This window comes from Pyrus communis, chromosome 10 (genome assembly GCF_963583255.1).
Source record: "Pyrus communis chromosome 10, drPyrComm1.1, whole genome shotgun sequence".
Taxonomy (NCBI): Eukaryota; Viridiplantae; Streptophyta; class Magnoliopsida; order Rosales; family Rosaceae; genus Pyrus; species Pyrus communis.
This window is the reverse complement of record NC_084812.1, coordinates 1,034,255-1,056,299: the sequence shown is the minus strand read 5'-3', so window position 1 is coordinate 1,056,299 and position 22,045 is coordinate 1,034,255. Positions and strand designations below refer to the sequence as shown.

At 36.5% G+C, this 22,045-nt stretch overlaps 2 protein-coding genes across 2 annotated transcripts; both read right to left on the bottom strand.

The window, feature by feature from the left end:
- Positions 1–1,003: 1,003 nt before the first annotated feature.
- LOC137747193 (protein NUCLEAR FUSION DEFECTIVE 4-like) lies at positions 1,004–4,129 on the bottom strand. The gene is made up of 3 exons (XM_068487244.1): positions 3,631–4,129; positions 2,079–2,989; positions 1,004–1,993 (listed from the first exon to the last, which is right to left on the bottom strand). The coding sequence occupies exons 1-3, from the start codon at positions 3,952–3,954 to the stop codon at positions 1,507–1,509; spliced, it is 1,722 nt and encodes a 573-aa protein (XP_068343345.1). The 5' UTR covers positions 3,955–4,129; the 3' UTR covers positions 1,004–1,506.
- An 8,273-nt stretch (positions 4,130–12,402) lies between these two features.
- LOC137748148 (uncharacterized) lies at positions 12,403–13,453 on the bottom strand. The gene has a single exon (XM_068488242.1). It carries the CDS (start codon positions 13,384–13,386, stop codon positions 12,763–12,765), a length of 624 nt encoding a protein of 207 aa, XP_068344343.1. The 5' UTR covers positions 13,387–13,453; the 3' UTR covers positions 12,403–12,762.
- Positions 13,454–22,045: the final 8,592 nt, after the last annotated feature.

Here is a 22,045-nt window from a genome sequence, read left to right as displayed (position 1 = left end):
CTGCAGCACGGCGATGTGAGCTACTTCGACCACGAGTTCTTGCAGATCAGCATAGGAATATGTGTAGCCAAGCATAGGCTAGAAATACTCAAACTTGCCAAGAAAGAAACCAGATTTGGGCACTAGAAGTCGCTTTCCCGGCTAAGTTGGGCGCTCATTCGAACCAGAAGTGCTTATCCAAGTACTTCAACAAGTTGGTTTTTTAGGAGGAGTCCTTCGACGGTAGGGGTGCAACTCGGGCTGAGCCAACTCCACATCAAGAGCATTGGAGAGGAGCCTTGTTGAGGAAGCACAAGTGTTGTAGTGAGGAGGTCAAGGATGAGAAGCCAATGGTTGGTAAGACTAGGAGCATTGCGCTTACTGAGCCGTTGGATGGGAGAGTAAAGGAGAGATTGATGGCTCATAATACACCAAGCTTGAAGCTATCTGGACCGTTGGATGGGAAGGTTCACGAGAGGTTAATGTACACAAATAGGAGCACAGGGCCGACCGGTCCTTCGGTCGCAAGTTTGAGTCCCAAGTTATCTGGACCGTTGGATGGAAGAACGCAGGAGAGGATCTGCTCTCCTTATGAGAAGGAAAGGGAGGATGTTGACCATGATGATCATTCACTCTGGACTGCACTGTTTCAGGATCTGAAACCAACTTGAAGTTTGTGGTTTGGTTGGTTTTGTCCTAACAAGAGAGAACATGTTGCACGACCGGAGACATATATGTTTGTTTCATCAGTTACACTATGGTTATTGTAAACACAAATGGACATACCTCAACGACGCAACGATATATATGTTCATTATTTTTTTTTTTTTGTGTCCCTACAGGTTTGATGTTTTGACTCACCGTATTACTTTCTTCTGCATCCTCTCGTGTTTTTAGACGGGAATGGAAAGCCCTAAATATATTTACTGGTTGATTTGATTTGCCCGTCGTAATTTCTTGAAACACATGTTTTCAATGGGGTAAAAGAATGGAAGTGATTTCCCTTCTATCTCGGAGAATCAAAGGACAAATAAATAAAAGTAATTTCCACAACAAACTTGCAGGATTCTGCTTCGACAACACATCAACAGTAATTTCCACCCAACAAAATATTAAACACTACTACCATAGCTTTATTCGGCAGCTACGTTCATTCAATTACACAATTACTCTCACAACCAAGTCTTTCTCAGGATTGAAAGCTGCAACTAAATTTTTTAATTTGTCCCTATGAGGCACGTCCTCGTGAGGGCGAACGAAGGAACCCGTTATAGGTTTCGTACTCGTCATTGATGCCGGAGGGCGGAGTATAGTTCATAGGATACACTGGAGAGCTAAAGACTGCGTTTCAGAATTGTACAAACAACCTAGAGCCTCCACATGTGTTGATTCTTTGGTTCTGAGATGGATTTGAGAAACTAAAAACGAAACTCTTTACATGCGTCTCGGACTGTTGTAGTTGTATTGAGATATGCTTGAGTATGATGGCTCTCTAGACAGTTGAGCTCCCCCCGCCGCTCCTTGATCTTAATGGTTTGTACTTGGAAGTACCCTGAAGGAGCCCCCAGAGTAAAGCATTTGGTAAACAGGCTTTATCCTTAAAGACAGAACGATGCTTAAGATGGTACCGACGCCACAGACAGCAGCGAGAACCAGGAAGGTGAGCCTAAAGCAATTCGGACCCACGCAGGAGACATTTGTCCCGTAGAGATGAACCCCATGCTGCTTCGCTGCCTCGTTATCATATACGTACCCGGCTAGGAGGCCTGAAAAGAGCAGTGCACCTAGAGGATTCCCTAGTGACATGAAATTGTAAAATATGCCAAAATCCCTCAAGCCAAAGAGTTCCGAGACAGTTGGGATCATGACAGAAAATTGGACACCGTAGCAGATTCCAAGTAATGCCGTTGCAGGATAAAAGGTTGCGCTGATGGCAGAAGCAAACAGCAGATATGTGGCGATCATTATAATTTGAGTGCACGTCATCCAAACTGTCCGAGGGATTGTTTTCGACCTGCAAAGAGAAGAAGTTTCTCTAAATCAAAAGGACATCCATTCGAATTTATATTGTAGATTAGGCACAAGGTAATGTTACTGACCTGACAAAATGTTCGGAAACAACTCCTCCACCAAGACGACCAACAAAATTTCCAAAACTGAAGAGAGACAGCAAGACTGTTGTATCATGAAATCCTTGTGCAATCCCGATTTGGGCTAGATTATTGAGAACAGTTACCCCCGAACCAACCCCGAAAAAGTAAACAAAGAATAGAAGCCAGAAGTCAGCCTTCACCACAGCTTCACTAAATTTGAAGTCTTCCCCTCTTCTGGGCCGTCTCTTTCTTTTCACTGCCCCCTCGCCCTCAGCAAGAAGCAAAGCCACGTCAGATGAATCATAACCTTCATTTAAACTTCCCAGGCTCGCTGTCGATGAAGATGGCTTCATTAGTGGTTCAGTTTTATCTGCAGTGCCTTCTTCATCGTTCAAACTACCTGAAGACCCAACTGCTTGACCAAGCATCCCCGATTTGCTGGTTCTTGTGGGATACAATGTCATTTTTACAGGGATTGCAAGTGGGGCCATGAGAAGTAGAACCATTATGACGACAAAAGTGTTGGTAATTGGAGCACTTAAGGAAATGGTATCATCCAATATTGTAGTTGAGAGAACGTATAATCCAAGCACAACGCTTGCAACTTGGATAAAAAGAAAGTTGCCACGCTCTGCAGGGTCTTCACTTGAAGCCGGAGTACAAGGCCACACAAAATACATCATAGCGAAACACAGAACAGGAATCCCAAGTGTAAGGAAGAGCAGAAGCCTGGAAGAGGAATTACGAAGCAGAACACTATAAACTTCTGTAAATACAGCTGCGCTGAGACCCCCGTAACCTTTCAGAATACCAGCAACTGTGCCACGCGTTAGAGGGAAGTTTCTCATGTTGGTTACAAGCACGGCCGTGGAAAACCAAGCATTACTATTAGTGGCAACACAAAGGGCAAGCCATAACTGCAATACCAGAGAAAAAAATCATTAATTCTTTAAGATCTTAATTGTTGGAAATTTTCTATATATATGGCATTTGCAGATAAATTATATCGGCCCGCAATCATTTAATTGGATAAGCAAACCTCCACAAGATAATTAAATGGAGAAATTGCTGCTTAAATCTGAGTTTCTTAAATGAAACCAAGCAATAAGCAAGGCAACATCAAATTAAAGCACACCAATTTTAATCTATCAATTTATTCAAAAGCTTCCAAAAAAGTAGCAGCATGTGAGTAATAGCATCGTCAAAGCCGAATAAATTTCCAAATCACCAGCAGATTACTCTTCAATTGTAATAGAAAAACATTTCACCGTAGATTAACTTCAGATTTATCCTAAAATATGTCTTAAAATAAACCCACCAAATCAAATTTGCAAACAATCGGGATCAGCAAGATGATATGCTCAAATTGTCAAAAAGCTTCAAAATTTCTACATGTTTATTACAAAAACACTTCTACCGTAAGCGCTTATATGCAGAAGTGCTTCTGTAGAAACCCCACTAAGTCAAATTTGCAAGCAAACAGATTTGGATCAAGATATGCTCACATTTTCAATAAAAGGTACAAAATTTATAAAAATCGGAAGGAAAAAAAACATACCAACCAGTATGGCAGGGGCTGAATGGTGCGGCTGACGGTGAGCCAGATGACGCCGTAGCCGGTGAAGCAGGCGAGAGCTCCGATCAAAAGAATTAGCCACGGAGGGAGCCTGTTGGAAGCGATGCCGGGGATAAGGCCAACGTTCTCGCCGATATCGTTGGCCACACCCAGCATGGTGAGCTGCTGCTGGTTGAAACCCAGAACCGACTTCAGGGAGTGGGAGTAGAGAGGGAAAGTGTAGGCATTGCCGGCTGCAATTTGCACCCACACCGCCGCTCCTAGGCCAACCCACGGCGGTCGGGTGCCTGCTTTGAGTGTCGGCATTGGTGGTGGGTGGAAGTAGCAAAAAGCTTCAGCTCAGAGGCAAGAAGAAAGGATACAAATAGCAGAAGAAGAAGGCGGTGATAAGTCTGTCCGAATGAAATCTGTTGCTGTAGGAAGTTATGACTCGGCATTTGCCATTTGGGATCTTTTCTTCATGTGATATTTTCTTTTTCTTTTTCTTTTTTGGATAAATTGCACAAATGCCGCTTGAATTGTTAAAATGTGGACAAATATCGTATATAAATTTATTTTTCATAATTTATGGCTCATACTTAGTATATAGTGTGAATACATTAATAATGAAGTGTTGAATTTGTTGTGCACAGAAGATATGTGTGTAGTGAAATACAAATTAACTAAGTCACCATCTTTATGAGGTTTAGCAAATGTGCTTATATTATCGGGACAGTAGTAGTTTCTTTTATTATATAAAATAATAGGGGTAACTCACTACTCTTCTCTCTTCTATCTAGTCTTGGTGTAGCTCGCTAGTACTTATCTTCTACATCTCTCGTCTTTCTTTTCTTGTTATAATTTGGTGCGTGTGCAATGATGCAAATTTACAAATTTTTGAATTGAGAGAGATCAAAAATTCTCACTTTTCATCTGACAATTTACAAAATTCAAGCTAACTTTATCCACTTTGCTTGGCTACTGAACAATTAGCAAGAATTTCTGCTAAATAACCATCTTGACTGCTCAGCAATTTGACAAATATTCACCTTTTCTTTTAACTTATGTAATATTGAAAATACCATGAGCATCCACATTGGCTATTTAGCAGAAGTTCTAACATTATTTACAAAGTTAACGAAACAAAAGATACGGTAACTTTAGGACAGTTATTGTATGAGATCTATCCAGTGCTAGATGTAGAGAAGCACATAATAGATTGATAAGAACATCATGAGCAGTCTTGTAATAAAACTGATTCATGTAAAAAGTTAAGACTTGTGAACAGTAATATTTCAATTATCTGCTTCAAATTCTTTAGTGGGCCATCCATCATATTTACAACAAAATCTTTTTTTTTTTCTTTCGTTTTTTTTTTTAATTTTATTTTTCTCAGTTATTAGATAATTGAAAAAGAATTACGCAAGAGTTGGGTGGCCAATTGTGGCTGAGAATCAAGCGTCATTAATAATTGCCATTTGCAAGCGGGCAAAGTCTCTGCGGCCTTTCGCACGCCTCCGCACGTGACAGGGAGCATGCCCTTTGGAGCCACATCTCTTGCTTAGTGGGCCCTCTTTGTGAATTGAGAGTCACATCACATCAGATCGTGCCGTCCAAAACCAATTTCCAAAAGCAAAATGAACAGGTGGGTCGCTGCTCGGAAACTCCTAGGAAGCCACGTATTGGGAGCCGATGACTTTGAATTTTCTTAATTGCCGAAATCTGTGACATTACTTTTTTTCGTAGTTTTTATGCATGTGTTTTTGTGAGGTTCAACTTGTAATGTATTTAAAAAGTGCGAACGATTTGCTTTTTAGATCTTCTTTCAAATATCATATTTAGTAAAAATCATCTAAAATTGAAACTATATGATTCAACCATGATGAGTTTAAAATTTCTTTATAGAATCGTATTCGTTTATTTTCATCACTACAAAATGACTGTCTTAATAATTTTGGAATGATGATTTATCAATCAGGCATGATATATATTTTTGTTATGCTTAAGAGTTATATGCCTGGTTATACTTGACAACTAGACAGTGTGCATTCTTGTATTAAATAAAATGATCTAAAATTGAATTTAGTTGCTGAACTAATTATAATCAAATATAAATAATGTATTCATAAAAATAGAGAAGTGTTATTAACATTCTAAAAATCTCATTCTACAATCATCACAAGAGTTTTTTTCTTTCCAAATATAGAAAGTTTGGAGTTTAGAATAAGATTTTTAGAGTACCAGTAACAATTCCCTAAAAATATTATAACTATTAAATATTAATGACATCATAATCAAATATCTAAATTATTTACTTCATCAATTGATGTTTGAAAATTATTTGTTTTATATATTTTTTCTAGTTTCAAGCCCTTCAAATCGCATGTCCAATTCCAATTTTCTTTGTTAAATAATCATACATTTTATAAATTTTATTTGCATGTCCTTTTAGCATCTCTATATACTCGTTCTTTCGTTGAAAAACACAATTTGTATGGTCTTCTCACAATTATTAATGTTAATCTAGACAAATTAAGGACTCGTTGGAAAATGCTTATAAAATAAACTAAAACGCTTTTGTTGAAATTCTTTGGGTTCCAAAAGAACTTGAAATTCCTTTTGCAAGAAGCAACATTTATGTGCTTCTTCCAAGAAGCACTTCAAGTGTTTTTTCAGAATTCACTTGCATTTTGTACTAAGGATTAGTTCTAAAAACATTTTTCATCTAAAGTACTTTTAGTAATTTTGAAAGCACTATCAAACCAACCCTACTTCTTAATCTTCCCTTTTTTTTTAGAGCAGATGAACTCTCCTCACTGTACATTTGAATTTCAATTTTTTTTCTCGCAATTTAGATTAGTTAAGAGATAAAAAAATACTTTGTGTAAGAAAAAGAATGGAAAACAAAAAAAGGCCTGGGCCTGGCCACATGTAATGGGTGGCCCAATGGAGCATCATTGTGTTCTTGCTTCCGAGTACAAAAGCGTAAAAGAATGCAAACATGCTTTTAGCTCAAGCTGCCTTTGCATGATTCTATAATATCTACCAGATCCATTGTTTTCTCCAAAGAAGTTGACAAGAGGGGTCAGCAAAACAAGAGATATGATAACCCCACATCGTTTTTCTGTACGGCATTTTTGTTGGGTTTTGTCCGTTATTTCATATGACATTCAATTCGATAACAGAAAATAAAGAAAGGTGTACAAGACGAGAAAAATAGTAAGTGTTTATCATTTCTCCAAGGATGATGTTGCCCATACACCTCTTGTTAATTTATGTTGTTTGATCTTTTTTACTTTATTATATCCGACGGCTGGAAATTAAGAAAGTTGTGTGGTTAGCAACTCCCTTCTTGAAAAGATAATGAAAGCATAGTTGTGCTCTTTTCCTTTCTTGCTCTTTGGGTAATGGTGGAATGGGCTTTGAATCCGTTAAAAAGCCCACATTAGCTATCCTAAGGTGATTGGGCCTCTCCCCCCATTAATCTCTCGTACTAAAAGTTGGCTCCAAGTTTCTCCATTTCACAGCAACTGTATATAGAAACGAACTGTCTCACAACATTCTGAATCAAACTGTCATGTCACTTTTTTCTTTTGATAAACTATAGCGCTAGTGAATTAAATTATAAAATATTAGAAAGAATAAAATCGTTAGAGATCGAACTTTACCATAATGCATAAACATTATTATTGTCCGCCACTGTAGTGAAACGCCATTTGAAACTAGCATGCCACCTCAATCGGCAAGTAACTAAACCCTTAGGACTGTCTTCAACTCCAGGATGCGATGAGTCGATATCGAGATGCCAAAAAACTCCTTCGATAAGAGCCTTGGGGAGTCATAAGCTTGTTATCCTTTTAGTACCTCTATATATGAGAGTACTTGTCTCAAAGGAACAATCAAGCCAATGTGAGTAAGGGTAGGATAGTAGATCGTGACAATGCACCATCTTACATCCAAGTTCGAATCATTCTTTCTGTAAACTATACAATAGTTTAGATTATCTATTTATCTAGAAAAAAAATTGAATCACACTCAATTAGCGATGTGTAATGGTGCCATATAAAAATCGATGTTCCAATATTGAACAATGATAACTAAAATTTTTGAATCACTAATCTGATAAATGTTGTCCATCGCATGTAGGTCGTGTCATTTCTAAAATTGTCCATCACATATACAATATTCACTAAATCCTAATTAGTAAAGGATAAATGTTGATGCACAAAATCAGATAGATTTTGGACCAACTTAGATTCGTTTGTAAAGCACACAAAGCGCACAAGAATCCAATGATGTTTCGTGGTTCTCTTCAAGTTGAGACTACGTCCATGTTGGTGTAGATTCAGTTTTAGTATGTAAATATGGGTTACAGTGTACATGGATGCGTTTTTGTCCTTGATAGAGTACAGTGACTAGGGTTTAAAATGAGAGACTCCTTAAAGTGAGGGTGAGAGATCTCTTTGTACGATAAAGGTTTTCCTCCTTTTTTACATACTTCATTGACTAAGTAGTGAAACCCAAACAGTGAGTCCTTGTGAGGCTATGATACAACAATATCCATTAGTAGATACACATAGGCCAGCCAAAGCATAGTATCACCAAAGGCAAATATATGTGTGAAGAAGCCAACATAAAATATAAACTATAAACAAAGTATCATCACCAGCTGTGCATCCATATTGCATATTGCAATTTACAAACAAATCCTCTTTCACGGGCCAGCAAGCGATTTGTTGTTTCTCACCACACACAAAGATTCATTCTTTCCTCTCACAATAACACAACACAAACAACCAAAAGACGAAACCGAAAACCTTAAATCGGCTTATCTGAAAAGAGACAAAACACAAATGACACTATGTGCATAGTAACGGATAAGTATTAGAGTCCACCAGTTGCATCGTCACGTGACACTAAGTCAATATTCTAGCCTCATGGTTAAAGAAATCGCTCGTCATATATAATGTCGGATAAGGTTTTGTGTTTCATACTAATATTGTTATGTGGCGTTATTATTTATGTTCAAGTTTTAATCTCATGACAAGAGAACTTGCTCATGCATTTACTAAACTCACAGTAATACTATGAATAAGTTCTCGAGTGTCACAGTGACAGCATCGCTTGATAATATCTATTTACGTATCATGACATGAGCAGATAATAAAGTTGATAGTTAATGATTTAATTTAGCAACCTTCGCTACTTTACAGCATTGAACTGATATACAATTTCGAAATTCCCGTGACTAAAAAAAAGTGTCAAAATCGCTATCCTAAAAATTCTACAAGAACTTATCTTTAAGACTTTATCCTTATCCACCCCCACCATCCACTTTGAATTGTAGAGGCCAAATAACAAAACAAACAAATGTAACAAGACAGGAACCGCATCGTTCGTCACCCCTCTACACCCAAAGGGGATGGTACATGCATGCACAATGAATGATGGGCTTTGTCATCACCCAAACCCTAACTACACACTTGGGCCCACTGCACTTTGTATCACCATATGGGCCCACATGACCGGCTGCCAGCTGCATCCACGTAATTAGGCTCATTATTTTAAAGTATTTTTGTGGGTATACATTTCATGTAAAAAATTATTATGCCTAATCTCTAGATACAAGCGATACTTATCGAGTCTTAACATGTAGTCCGATAATGATCTGATTTATTAATGAGTTCTGATTGATGATCTGATGTCAATATGACTCGTTAATGAGTTATTCCGCACCTATTATCTTCGCATTGTTCGATATCGAATTAACAAGTTATGTAAAAAATTATCAGACTTACGGATCACATAATACAAGTCAAATTTGTTACAACTTTAATGGGATTTGAATCTGCAATTTTCCAATTATTGGAGACCCAATAACTCCATTGTCTGCTGCTTAACCCTTAAACGCCAATTTCGCCGAGTCAGCACGCATTCAGCAAATCAGAATTTCCAGATTTCAGAACTTCAAAGTCTCTTCCATTGTCGATCTTTTATGGGAAATTAGAACGTGGCATGGAATTGTTCTAGATCTCTCATTCTCTCCGCTTATTTTTCACTATTTTAATTGATTTGGGTTTTGTTTAAAAGCTTGGATTGGAATCTGACGCGTAATGTTCAGTGTGTGTGCACCTAACACATACTAAAATGCAAAAAATATATTCCAATGCTACAAAAAATAATCATACGTATGTGTATTGGTATTATCTTTATTTCTAATAATTAACAGTTTAATCTATCAACGTTATCATTTATAAAAATTATACAAACAAGTTAAAAATAACAAAAAAAAAAAATTATTTACTTATTTAAAATAAAAGAATTCGTGGATCAAAGGGTGAAAGCAGGAGAAAGAAATAAGCGGAATCGGATCAATGGAGAAATCAAAAGTTAAGAATCATAACATTTTCATAATGATTATGATGTCATATGAAAGGAATTGACATGAATGACTGTCGTATAAATACCGTGGGGCCATGAACTTAAATAAGGAAAAGGATCCTATGAATTCTGCAATTGTGTTCGTTCATTGTATATCGTGTGATCATTTTTCGTTAAGTATTATTTGTATTTAAATTTTAAATTTTAAATAATTTCTAATCGTATGATGTACGATAAACGAATAAAATTGTTGAATTCCTAAGATCCTTACAAAAAGAATCGACGAGAATCCTTTTCCTTTAAATAACGCATCCTTTCCTTTAAATAATTCATCTAAGTTGACTATTTACTTTACTGTCTCATTCCTAGGTCAAGATGCATAATTGACTGGATAATATAAGTATTTATCTGACAAGGTAAGTGGGGAAAGGGATTCTCTCCAAATCACTTTCATCAAATTCATTCAATCACAAAATTTAAATTCTTGAAATTTGATTTAACGACTAAAATTATTATAACTTTTAAAGAAGCTCCTTATTGTAGGTGTTGGATCAAATTTTAATAGTCCGAATTTAAGAATTAAATAAATTTGGTACACAGAATTCGAAAATAATCCCTTTCCGTCTTTGGGTGACATCATCTTCACCAGCTCTCATCGCATACTAGGGACTTACCAACTCCATCCATGAAACAAAGTACTATGTATCATACCTCACAGGTTTTTGTTGCCTTTTTATTGGAGAAAAGCTTATATGGTACAAGCAAATCGTTGTAAATTTGCAATGGCGTCTTGTGCTGATATAATATAACACGTATGAATTTCATTGGCATGTTAGACAATATAATATTATGCTCATATCGTTTACGTTGTTCTTTTGTAAAATTAAGAAATTCAAAGGTTAATTTTATATGTAAAAATTGAGAAATTCGTTCGATTCAGTGCTGAAATGAAAAACCAGGTAGGGTTTGTCCCGGTATTAAAAGCCAGTGGGCGAACAAAAACCTGTTAAACTTTCCTTTTCGGAACCTTATCCTCCCCCGAGGGACCAAACTTAAGTTGCTTTCTTGGTTTCTAGCTTTATTGATGAATGCGGTACAGCAGCTGAAAATTCAAAACAGCTGTGCCAATGGGCTATGGGGCCTCCTCGGTTTGGCAGGATAGGGAATTTCATTTCTTACGAGAATTACTTACATGACACGGTTACAATGTTAAACGTCAAACGACGAAGAACCGTTTCATAAAAGCTTTTCTACACGGGACCACGGCCCTTCCTCTGTCTTTCAAATGTTGTTCCAAAGCAACTTGTTTGTTGGGTCTGGTCGTCTCACACACGGAATTGAGATCCTTTTCGAAACTCTATGTGCGAAGTTGCTAGACCTAAAAATCTAAAACATTCATTTAAAACCTTGTGGTACTCATGAGTTTTATTTCATTGATTCACTTCACACAAACCAAAGGTTTGAAATTTTTTTTCTCTTCAATGGCCCGAATCTCTAAATCTTTAAACTCCGACCACATAAATTCAAAAAGAATCTTAACTCTCACAAATAGACTCTCCCAATAATTAATTTCGTCATCGATGACTTTTTTTTCCTTAATATTCCAAAATTAAAAGAGGAAGATTTTAAAAGTAGAACCGACTTGATTCCAATTAATTTTAAAAATCGTATACATCTATGAAAACAATACGAGTTTTAAGCAGTAATCATTTTGGTATCTCTTAATAGAAAAAGGACGCGCGGGTCATAATCCATGATTAAGGTGGCTAATATTAATTAGCAATTCTTGTTTTGTTGAGTTGTTTCACATGCTACCCTCAGGTGCCCGGCACCAGCTGATGATTACAAGATACTTGTAGCTCAATCGGAGACAAAGGCAATTGTCCGTGTTTTGAGGAATATTATTCCTCCCGTAATCCAATTGATTAAGAACATTCACCTCCCAAAAAAAAATTCGCCCATTTATAGCAAATTTTGGTCCATCAATTAATTGTTTTATTCATATATTTTAGCAAATTTTGCATCAATTAATCAAATTTATAAAATTCCTTTAGTCCAATCCTTCCAAATTAGGGTTTCTAACTTTCTTAACTTCTCAATCCCTCCAAAATTCAATTTCTCGACATTTGGTGTAAATCCAGGAGAAAAATATATACACCTGCACAAATAAGAAATAATAATTAATAAATAATATTAACAATCGAAACAATTAATCAACAACGAACTAACCTGGATAAACGGAGTGAACGGGACGAACGTACGGAGACGGATAAACGGAAGGCGTCAAAACTAACGGGGTACACACGCTGCTGATCACAGAACGGATAACGGTGAAACGGAGACGGTGAAGAGTTGGACCGGAATGCGAATCCACATTTTAACGAATGCGATCTGTTAATTTCAAATTTAATTTGGGGTGCTAAAGAAATTTGATGCTCATAAGGAAGGCTAATAAGGTCCCAGAAAGCTTGGAGTCGCCAACAAAAATGGCGCGCCAATCGATACATATTTGTGTATTTATATATACAGAGAGAGAGTCATAGCAAGGTTTCATATGTAAATCCCCCCAGCTGTTGGAGCACTTCGGTCAACCCGTCGGTCAGATCACTCAGGCTTTGCCGGATCCAGACACGTCATCACCGCCGAGCGCCGCCTCACCTCGACGGCCGGAAAATTGAACAATTTGCAGAGGAAAGATAAAAAAAACACCAAATCCGATTAGACTGTTTTTAAAATTTCAAAATTGTTTTCCGATTATTCGTTGGACTTAGACATGGTGCAGAGCCGGCTGGGGCGGGGACGGAAATCGGCTCTTCGCCTCTGGCTGTGGGAGGAGGGGCGGATCAGAGCGGACAAGGCGCGCCTCACGAGATCGCCTTCGACGCCGCCGATTCTCACGAGCGAGTTCGTCATCGCGGATCTGCGCGCGTTCAGTCGGTTCTGCGAGTAGGGCGCGGAGGCGGTGACGTGGGAGTTGTTCTTGTGGAGGCTGCACCGGAAGGAGCCGGGGTGCGTGGTTGGGGAACACATACAGGTGCGCTTTGGCTGACTGATATTCCGGCCGCTCTTGACGGCGGTGTGGTGGTGGTGGTGGGCGCCGGTGCCGCGCGGCGAGACGGAGATGGATCGGCTGGGGGAGGTAGGGCGGTCGAAGGAGAATCGTACGGACTGGGCGGAGGGGGCCGCGGTGGTGACGTTGAGGCGCGGGGGGGAAGCGGCGCGGTTGAAGAAGGTGGAGGAGCGGGAGGAGAAGCTGGAAGTGGAGGAGGCGAAGGCGGAAGCAGACGAGAACTGAGTGCTTTGAAACCTTCCGGCGGGTAGAGCGGAGCGAATGACTGGCCCGCAGGCGCTTGTGGATCTTCTAGAAGTAGCTGCCATGTTTGTTGATCAGGTTGAGGTTTTAGAGAGAAAAAGTAAGAGGAGTGGAAGAGAGAGATAGATAGAGAGGATTTTATTTTTCTTGTAAGCTGCGTTTCGCTGCCCAATTGTTCAAACCTAGCTTAACTCGAGCTATGTATTTATAGGTGAACGGGGAGGAGAAAATGCTTCATCTCTCGCGATATTTTCCTTTCAATATTTCGATAGTTTTTATTAAATTCGCACTTGTACCCCTATTTTTTTGGTCATTTGCGTTGTGGCACTACGACTGCCGCGCGTGTTATTTATTGTAATTAATTTGTAATTTTTCGTTTCCATATAATGCTATGGATGCCACACAATTTTTAAGCGGTTCAGACATATGCAGTTAAGTTCAACAATATATTTTTTAACTATTGACTAATTAAAAAGAGAGTAACACATTTGGACACAATTCTTTTGTCTATAACCATTGTATACAACACGATTCTTACGATGCTCCATTATATAATCAAACTGTTACAACTTTCATAATATTGTATGATATTTCAAGTTTACTACTAACGTTTATTCATTCTAACTTTCTCATATAGAGAATATGCAATTTAGAGAGGGCGACATTTACAGTGCCCTTCGCATAGATGGAAATAATTTAATTTGCGTAATTCTCTAATGCAATTAATTAAGACTCGTTTATAAACGCTTTTTAAATATCTGAAAGCACTTTTAGATAAATATTTTCGGGTTCAAAAGCACTTCACGTGTCTTTTAAGGATTCACTTGTGTTTCTACCAAAGATTCGTTCTATTAACATTTTTATCAAAAAGACTTTCAATCATTTTGAAAGTACTTCCAAACGAATCGTTAATTATTCTTTTAAAGCTTTTGATCAAGTACAAAGTATCTCCCTAATTTTAATTAGCCACACAAACAAAAGATTCCTTAAAGACGAAGGATACATTTGCAATAACAGGTCAAATACAAAAAAGTTTGGGGACCATTCAGCAAAAAGGTTTAACCTAACCAGAGTAAACAGCTGGGGTTTGGTTAGAATAAACTGGGTGCGCGCAGGTTAACAGATTTTCGTTCGACGGTTTGAATTATCAACGGTTTCGACGCCAAGCTATGGGCCGAAAGGCCCGCAGAGACGAAGTCACGCGCCAACCAATAAAATATGAAACGGCGAAAAAGGGCACCGTTTTATCTGACAACTTGTCAGACCAGTCAAGCGGTCTCAGTCTCCCACGTAGTTCCATCTTGACACGCGCGCGCGCCACCACGTTCCACGTACTTACTATCAGGCCCCCGTTTTGCTAATAATTTATTTTTTATTTTTAAATAATTAAAAATGTGGCAGAGATATTCTCTGCGAAGATTAACAAATTAATTAGTTTGTCTAATACGGAGATTAGCGGGTAATTTGTTAATTCTTGATTTGAGGAACCTCCCGATATTATTTCGAATCTTATTTTGGAGGATAATTTTAATTCATGAGTTAGTTTAATTCTTGTTCTAGTTGGTGCTGGACACTCTTTTTCCCTTCATTTTGGGTTTCATCCGGGAAGGTTTTTATTGACGCCTATTGTTAGCACCATATTTTCATTGTTTTTACGTTGTTCTTCTTATGAAATGAATATCGTACTTGATCTCAAAAAAAAAAAAAAAAAGCATTGAATTCTATTTTTTTTTTTAATAAATGATAATGTTAGGGGAGAAAATACATAAACCAACCCACGTATTTGGGAAATGATGGTTAGGGACTTCATTTCCTTACCTATTGAGACGAGCTTAGTAAACCCGTTAATGGATCGAATTTTGATCTGAATTCGATGTGAATTTGATAATAACCAGGATATGAATTGGCATTATGGTTTTCCATATGATCTTTTTGAAAAAAAAGTGATGACATATATTCAATCAGGTAATTATAGAGAGATCAAATTTTATAAATCAAATTATGTGATTGTCGATTATTAGATTGTTGTTTAAGTATTAATTAATGTGTTTATCACATATTAGTGAGACATCATTTGATCTCACTAATATTATCCATTTCATTCAAGACATGAAAAGACTAATTAGTACAAGGTAATGAAATACCCTCCACAAAAAGATCACTACTTACGGCAGTAGATTCATCAAACCAAGTACAATCGTCTCCAGAGTGGAGAGCAAAATGAGCTGGTCTATGAGCTACCGAGTATAAAGATTCCAAAATGAATTATAACTTATATGATTCAATAACGATTGAATCCAACTTAATATAGCATATTATTTATTTTCTATATTTTTTTCATTAATATTATAGCATATTGTTTTTATAAAATGGATTCGAATTTTGCATAATTAAAAGGAAGATATTTTGTTTCTTTGTTTTTTAATTTTGTTGAGATCTACAAAAAAAAGTGTTTATAGAAGATCATGTGATGTTTTTTATTATTCCCGAAACATGGGATCGATCTGGGGAGCCTGCAAATGGGAGAAAAGGGGTATGTGGCACACCTGCATTGCGGTGGGGTAACATATGGAGCCCTCACCATTCTTGCAGTTGCATACGATGCTTCTTGTCCTCACAATTGGTCAAAATTTTATACTAAACCCTTATTATTTAATCACGAATCTATGTACTACTGTATGCGTTATAATAAAAAATATATCTTACTTTTAAAGCCTATATTTGAGTGAAACAATAAAAACGCGTGACTATAAAGGTTTTGCACATATTCTGTAACTTCTATTATTGATTGACACATGTTAATTTATGAAAAACAAAGTTCATGAGGATTAAGTTTAATAATATGTGCCAATGAATGACAGAGATAACAGAGAGAACACATGCAAAATGGATTCAGAAGATTTGAATACAAAGGCACATTGGGACAAGGTGGTTCCAGGACTACCTGGAGGCTGGAAAAAATCATGTGAAGGCTTTCAGGGGACCCTCTGAAAGATTGAATGTATGGTATGCCTTTTGTACTCACCTAGTGTTTGCTACAATCTCAAAGAACATCGGCTCTAACAATTCCGTCTCCATCTACCAAAACAATCGAAAATGTTTCAAAAAAAGTAGGCATATGACGTACAAAAAGTTCGCACCTCTCTTTATCTCTAAAGATAGGATGTACACTTCGGACCATGGGATCTCACAATGTCAAAATAAGTTGAGGACAAGATGTGGTGTCCAGTCAGATAGGACTAGACATATATCAGTAGCATTTGATAAATTACGTCGACAACACTCGGCAAATGTTGCTCATATGCCCAAGAAATCAAATCGGTTGTTTGACAAAATCATACGAAGATGTCGACATAATCGAACCGTCTAATTACAACAAATATGACAAAGTTGAAATCAAACAATGCAATTTGATAAAAAGAAAAAAAGAAATCAAATAATGGAAGTAGGAAAACGTTTTATGCACGAATGACTTCTGGAACGCATCGCATGCATGTCTTTTCACTTTTTTATAATTACTTCTTTTTCTTTATTGTCTTTTAGAAAGAAAAAAATTTCTTTCTTTTTGCTTAGTTAATTTGCTCGTCGACATCACAAATAACTTACTAAACAATATTCATAATTACTATCTAAATATAATACGTGTTCTTGAGAAGTCTTTTCATTTCCATCTAATCAAATATATGTTGCTTTCTTGGTCCCAAAGGCCTGTTCATATTTCATTGGCCATCTTTTTTCTTTTTCTTTATTTATTATTCAATATTATCATCTCAATATGGGGATTTTAGAGGATAGAAGGAAGGTAAAAAGGATGGCCAAACCTTGACCGAGATCCACCAGTCTCTATGTTAAATGTTATTTTTCTTTTTTATTTAGGGTTACAATTTTCAGAATTTTAATTAGTTTAGGAAATTATTCCATTATTATTTTTTAATCCATGCGGTGCTATTTAATTAGGCATGTGGAGCCACAAATGCGTCGTGCTAGGACATTAACATAATATTTAACGAAAAATAAACGGACGGAGGCCATTGATTCGAGGCATCCATATTCAAAGATTACATTTATTGATTTTCATTTTTAGATATCATGTTGATGGGATATGTCAATTTTAGTGATCAATTATGATAAAAATCAGTATTATATTTTATTTTGTTAATTTAACTATACATTTGTTGATACTATGTAGTCCTCGTGTGCTTGTTACTTGGTCATAGTGAGCTCAAGCTGGCACAAAAGTAGTTTATTAGATACATCTATATCTAGCAACAAAATTAGTAATATAATTACTTTGGTTTGTTGGTTTGTTGGTTTTACGTAAGGGTTTAGGTTAGAAACTTTACATGCACTCTTCCGCAACTTGTTAGTTGTCACACATATAATAGGGTCTTAATTATTGAGAAATTAGTTAGTAATTAACAAGAAACTTTTCAAGATACTCAGAACAAGAGATAGTATGCCACATGACCATACAATTAGAGGGAAGTTTTTTTCGAGTATCCCTCCGATTGTATAATAATATGTAGCCTATCGCTCTGTATTCCAGATACCCTAAAAAATCTCTTGTAATTATGAGTGAGTGAGGTGAAAAATCCAACTTATCGATCTCTCTAATGAAAATAACAAATGAAGATACTGTGGACAAACTAGAAAGAAGGACAAATTGTGTAAAAGCTTTTAAATCATGCATGTTCGGTTGGTAGTGAGTCAATCATCGAACTTACGTTCTCTAGAATGTTGCACTAATGGTCATCTAACTTACGTTCTCTAGTGTGTTGCACTAATATGGTCACCTAACTCCCAACTAGTTATTGTCATAACATCTGCCAGTTGCTCGATTTGATTCCCACAAATTTCTGGTAGCAGGCTTCGATCTATAATATTTGTCAAAATATTTGTTTTCGTTTTCTTTTCACTCTTTTTAATCAAGGAACATCATTTTTATTAGGTTAAATAGACGGAATGAGATCATCTTCAAATCTCACACTCCGGAGTTCATGAACTTAGCAATCCGAACCACTCAAGCTAAATCATGAGGCCGTCTTAGCCCCATCGCTGACTCACCTCATACACAATCTCTCCCTCCAACACCCTTATATCTCTCTTTTGAACGATCCGAATTTTTGAGTTTGTAAGCTCCAGAATGTGAGATCCAAAGAGGATCTCGATCCTAGATAAACCACTACGTACATAGTTTGCTATCAGCTTCTATTCTTTTTTGGTGCAGTCAAATCTTTTTTGCTACAGCTTGTTTGTTTAGTGTGATGTTATATAATGTAAATAATTCATAAATAATAAAAAAATGTGCGTAGTTGCCAGATTCTGAGTGTCTAAATGTTCTAAAGCATTGGATTACCTATATATATATTTTTACTAGATTAAGTTTTGTTTTTGGTGATCCTCTAGAAGATGCAAACTCATTACAATACAAATTGTGGAAAAACGTTTATAATATTGATTGGAGACATGTGAACTTATAGGTATATTAATAAAAATTACATACACAAATCTTATATTTTGAGAACGTAGAATAGTAAAATATTATGTGTATGATGGTTTTCCTCTTTACTTGTAAGTGAGAGGTCTTAGGTTCGTATATCGTGAATGGCGATTTTGATACTAAATTAGGTTGCCCATTATGTGGTTTAGTCGAACTCCCCTTTCTCTTTGTGTAAAATATATGTTGTACTAAAAAAATATCATGCGTTGATATTCTTAATACATTAACATTGCGTTTGGATGAAGTAATCAAAGATTACCAAAGAGTTTTAAAATAACAGAAATTGAGATGACAAAATTTTATTTTCTAGAATTCTAGAATTTTCTTGTTTGGTTAACCTAACAATGAAATTTAAATATAGAATTTAATGTGTCTAATAATATATAAATGAGAGATACAGGTTAGAAAATGTAGTATAGTAGTGGTGGTGGAGAAGATGGTCATGATGGTGGGCAGCATTGGCGGCGGTGATGACAATGGGTAGTGGCGGTGATAGTGGTGGAGGAGACAACAATATGTGGTGGTGGCAACGACTATTGTGATGATGATGATGATGGTGGCGGCAGCAGGGTGTCTACCCATGGTGGTGGAAAGTAAATGATTTCCATTCCAAAGTCCATTTTCCTGCAAACCAAACACCTCTTAAAAACCTAAAAATAATGGAAATTTTTTAGCACACCGGGAAAATGGTTTGGTACACCAAGTGGTTGAAAATTTCTTTTTTTAAGTACCCAACCACTTTTTATTATGACACTAAATTGCCAAACTATGTTTCTAGCACATAAAAATCTATCTTAAATCATGAAGAATGTTCAATAAACCTTTGGGATATTAATTGAGCCAACAATAACCTTCCACGACGAACTTTCTTATTTTTTTTTTTCTGGTGAATAAACTTTCTTAATTTTTGCTAATTCCTTCCCTAATTAATTCCTTCACAAGACGAGCAAGAGGACCACAGAAAGGGATCCTTTCGGCTCCTTTCCACTTGAGCCACATGAGCCATAAATTTAGACCCTTTAAATTTGATCAAATGGTTAAAATTATTATAACTTTAATAAGGCTTTTTGTTTTTAACCATTGAATCAAATTTTAAGAATCCGGATATGTGACTCAGATGACTCAGATGAAGAGATCAAAAGAGAACCCCTTTCCAAGGACCACTGATCGAGAACAAAAGGTCCAAGATTTTGGGTCAACCATGTCAGGCTCTACAAGTCTTAGATATCTCCTCCTTTAATGCAATTCCCTTGCCTCTCAAGTCAATCTCATTGACAAATATTATATTCTAGCTAGCTGTACACTCTAGAATCGTCGGCCAAACGCGTATAAAATATTTTTCTAACCCTAACACGATCATTTAATAAAGATTAGGGTTTAATTAAAAGTTCAAACCATGTGAGAACTGGGACATATGAGAAGGGGGCGTATTCATAACATCATTTTTTTTGTACAATTTTTCACACAAATTTTTGTGGATCTCACTTTATAATATATTTCAATGATCTGAATCCTTTGTCTTTTAGAACATCACTCATAGATTATCTTTGCAAAAATAAGACAAATTCAAAATCATTAAGATATTCATTTGTAGTGAAGAAAATAGACGAGTACAATTTTATAAAAACACTCTGAAACTATGTTTTAACATATGAAAAGAGAGATTGAAACTTCAACCCTTGGGTGACTCCCTTCCTTGAAGACAAAAAGAGAATAAACCTTGGATGCAAAGGGACGGCACAATGCTTTAATTGACTGAACTAACTTACATTTACGTTAAGAATTATTCATCACGGAACAACTTGATTTATCTTTGTTGTGATTATCCACAAGTTACAAGTACAGATGTGAAGGCAGCCAATAAGTAATAGTTTATGGGTAATCCAGTTACAATCAATGGTATATTGTTTCGTGGAAGTCACTGCGAAAGGATAACCCTAAAGATTAACATTTAGTTACTTTTATTTTAAACTTTTATCTATGACTCCTCATTTGTTTCTTACATACAAAATAAGTAATTGAATTAATTGGGTTTGGTTCTTGATCCTTATACTATCATACCTATGTGTTAGAAAGATACTCCATCACATATATGAGGTAAGCCGGTTGATTAGGATAGTGTTGTTGAATAAAGTAAAATGTCTCATGTTGGCCATCTCACAAAACGAAGAACAACTTATATCAAATGGTTTCAATTCTAATTGCATAGAGGCCTTTCACATAAAAACTCCACACCTATTAATTGCACTTGTAATTAAGTGGTGACAATGTTGATGCTACTAGTGGTGGATGACGACACGTCTCTTTGAAACTTTAACATGAAATTAGAACCGATTTTCAGACCTTGGCCTAAATTACTGGGTTCATTGACAAACATAATCGATGTAGCTCTACGTCTAACCCACTTCAAAGTGGTTCGACGTGAGGGGGCATGTTGAATAAAGTAAAAAGTCTCACATTGGCCATTGCATAAAAACTCCACACCTATAGATTGCACAGGTGATTAACTGTTGACAATATCGATGTTATTCATGGTGGACCGCGACCTGTCTCTATACTTTAACAAGTGGTATTTTTCTTTGTAATTAATTATAACTTTGCAAGAATTTGAAAAAATGTTACCCTATATGATTGGATGAACAGAAAAGTCCTCCAACATGGTGGGGGTCGCAACAAGTTCTGGAACCCCACTCTTTCTCTTTTAGTATGTGAACTGCAAGAGGATGCTTCTTCCTTGGTCAAGGGTCAAACTGTCAACTGCACGTCTCGAGCACAAAGCAAGTTGTGTGTTTGAAAGTCTGCGTAGTCTGTGGTACCTTGCATTTGAATTGTCTGAATATTTTTTTATGTCTTTCTTGACCCTCTACATGTGTAATTAATGTCTTGAGGAAGAGGAGAACAAGTCTCTGCAACTTTTCTTGTGTGCATGGCCATGGCCCATAGGCCTAAGGAGGTGCCTTTGTCGAAGGGGCAGAACTTTCCTGCCCTTAAAACTTTTGGAAGTTTGGAACCATCAAGTTGAATAATAACATCTAATTTTGACGTAAACGTTCTTTTGACGCAATTAAGATATTATGAGTTACACTAATTTTTATAAAAAAAATTGATTGAATTCAGGTGTTAATAGGACGAAAATGTCCCGATAAACTGGCGAAACTCATGACGACTGATATGGGCGTTAAATGGAAAGCAAAACATTAATGTAACAAAAATTAAAAACAATT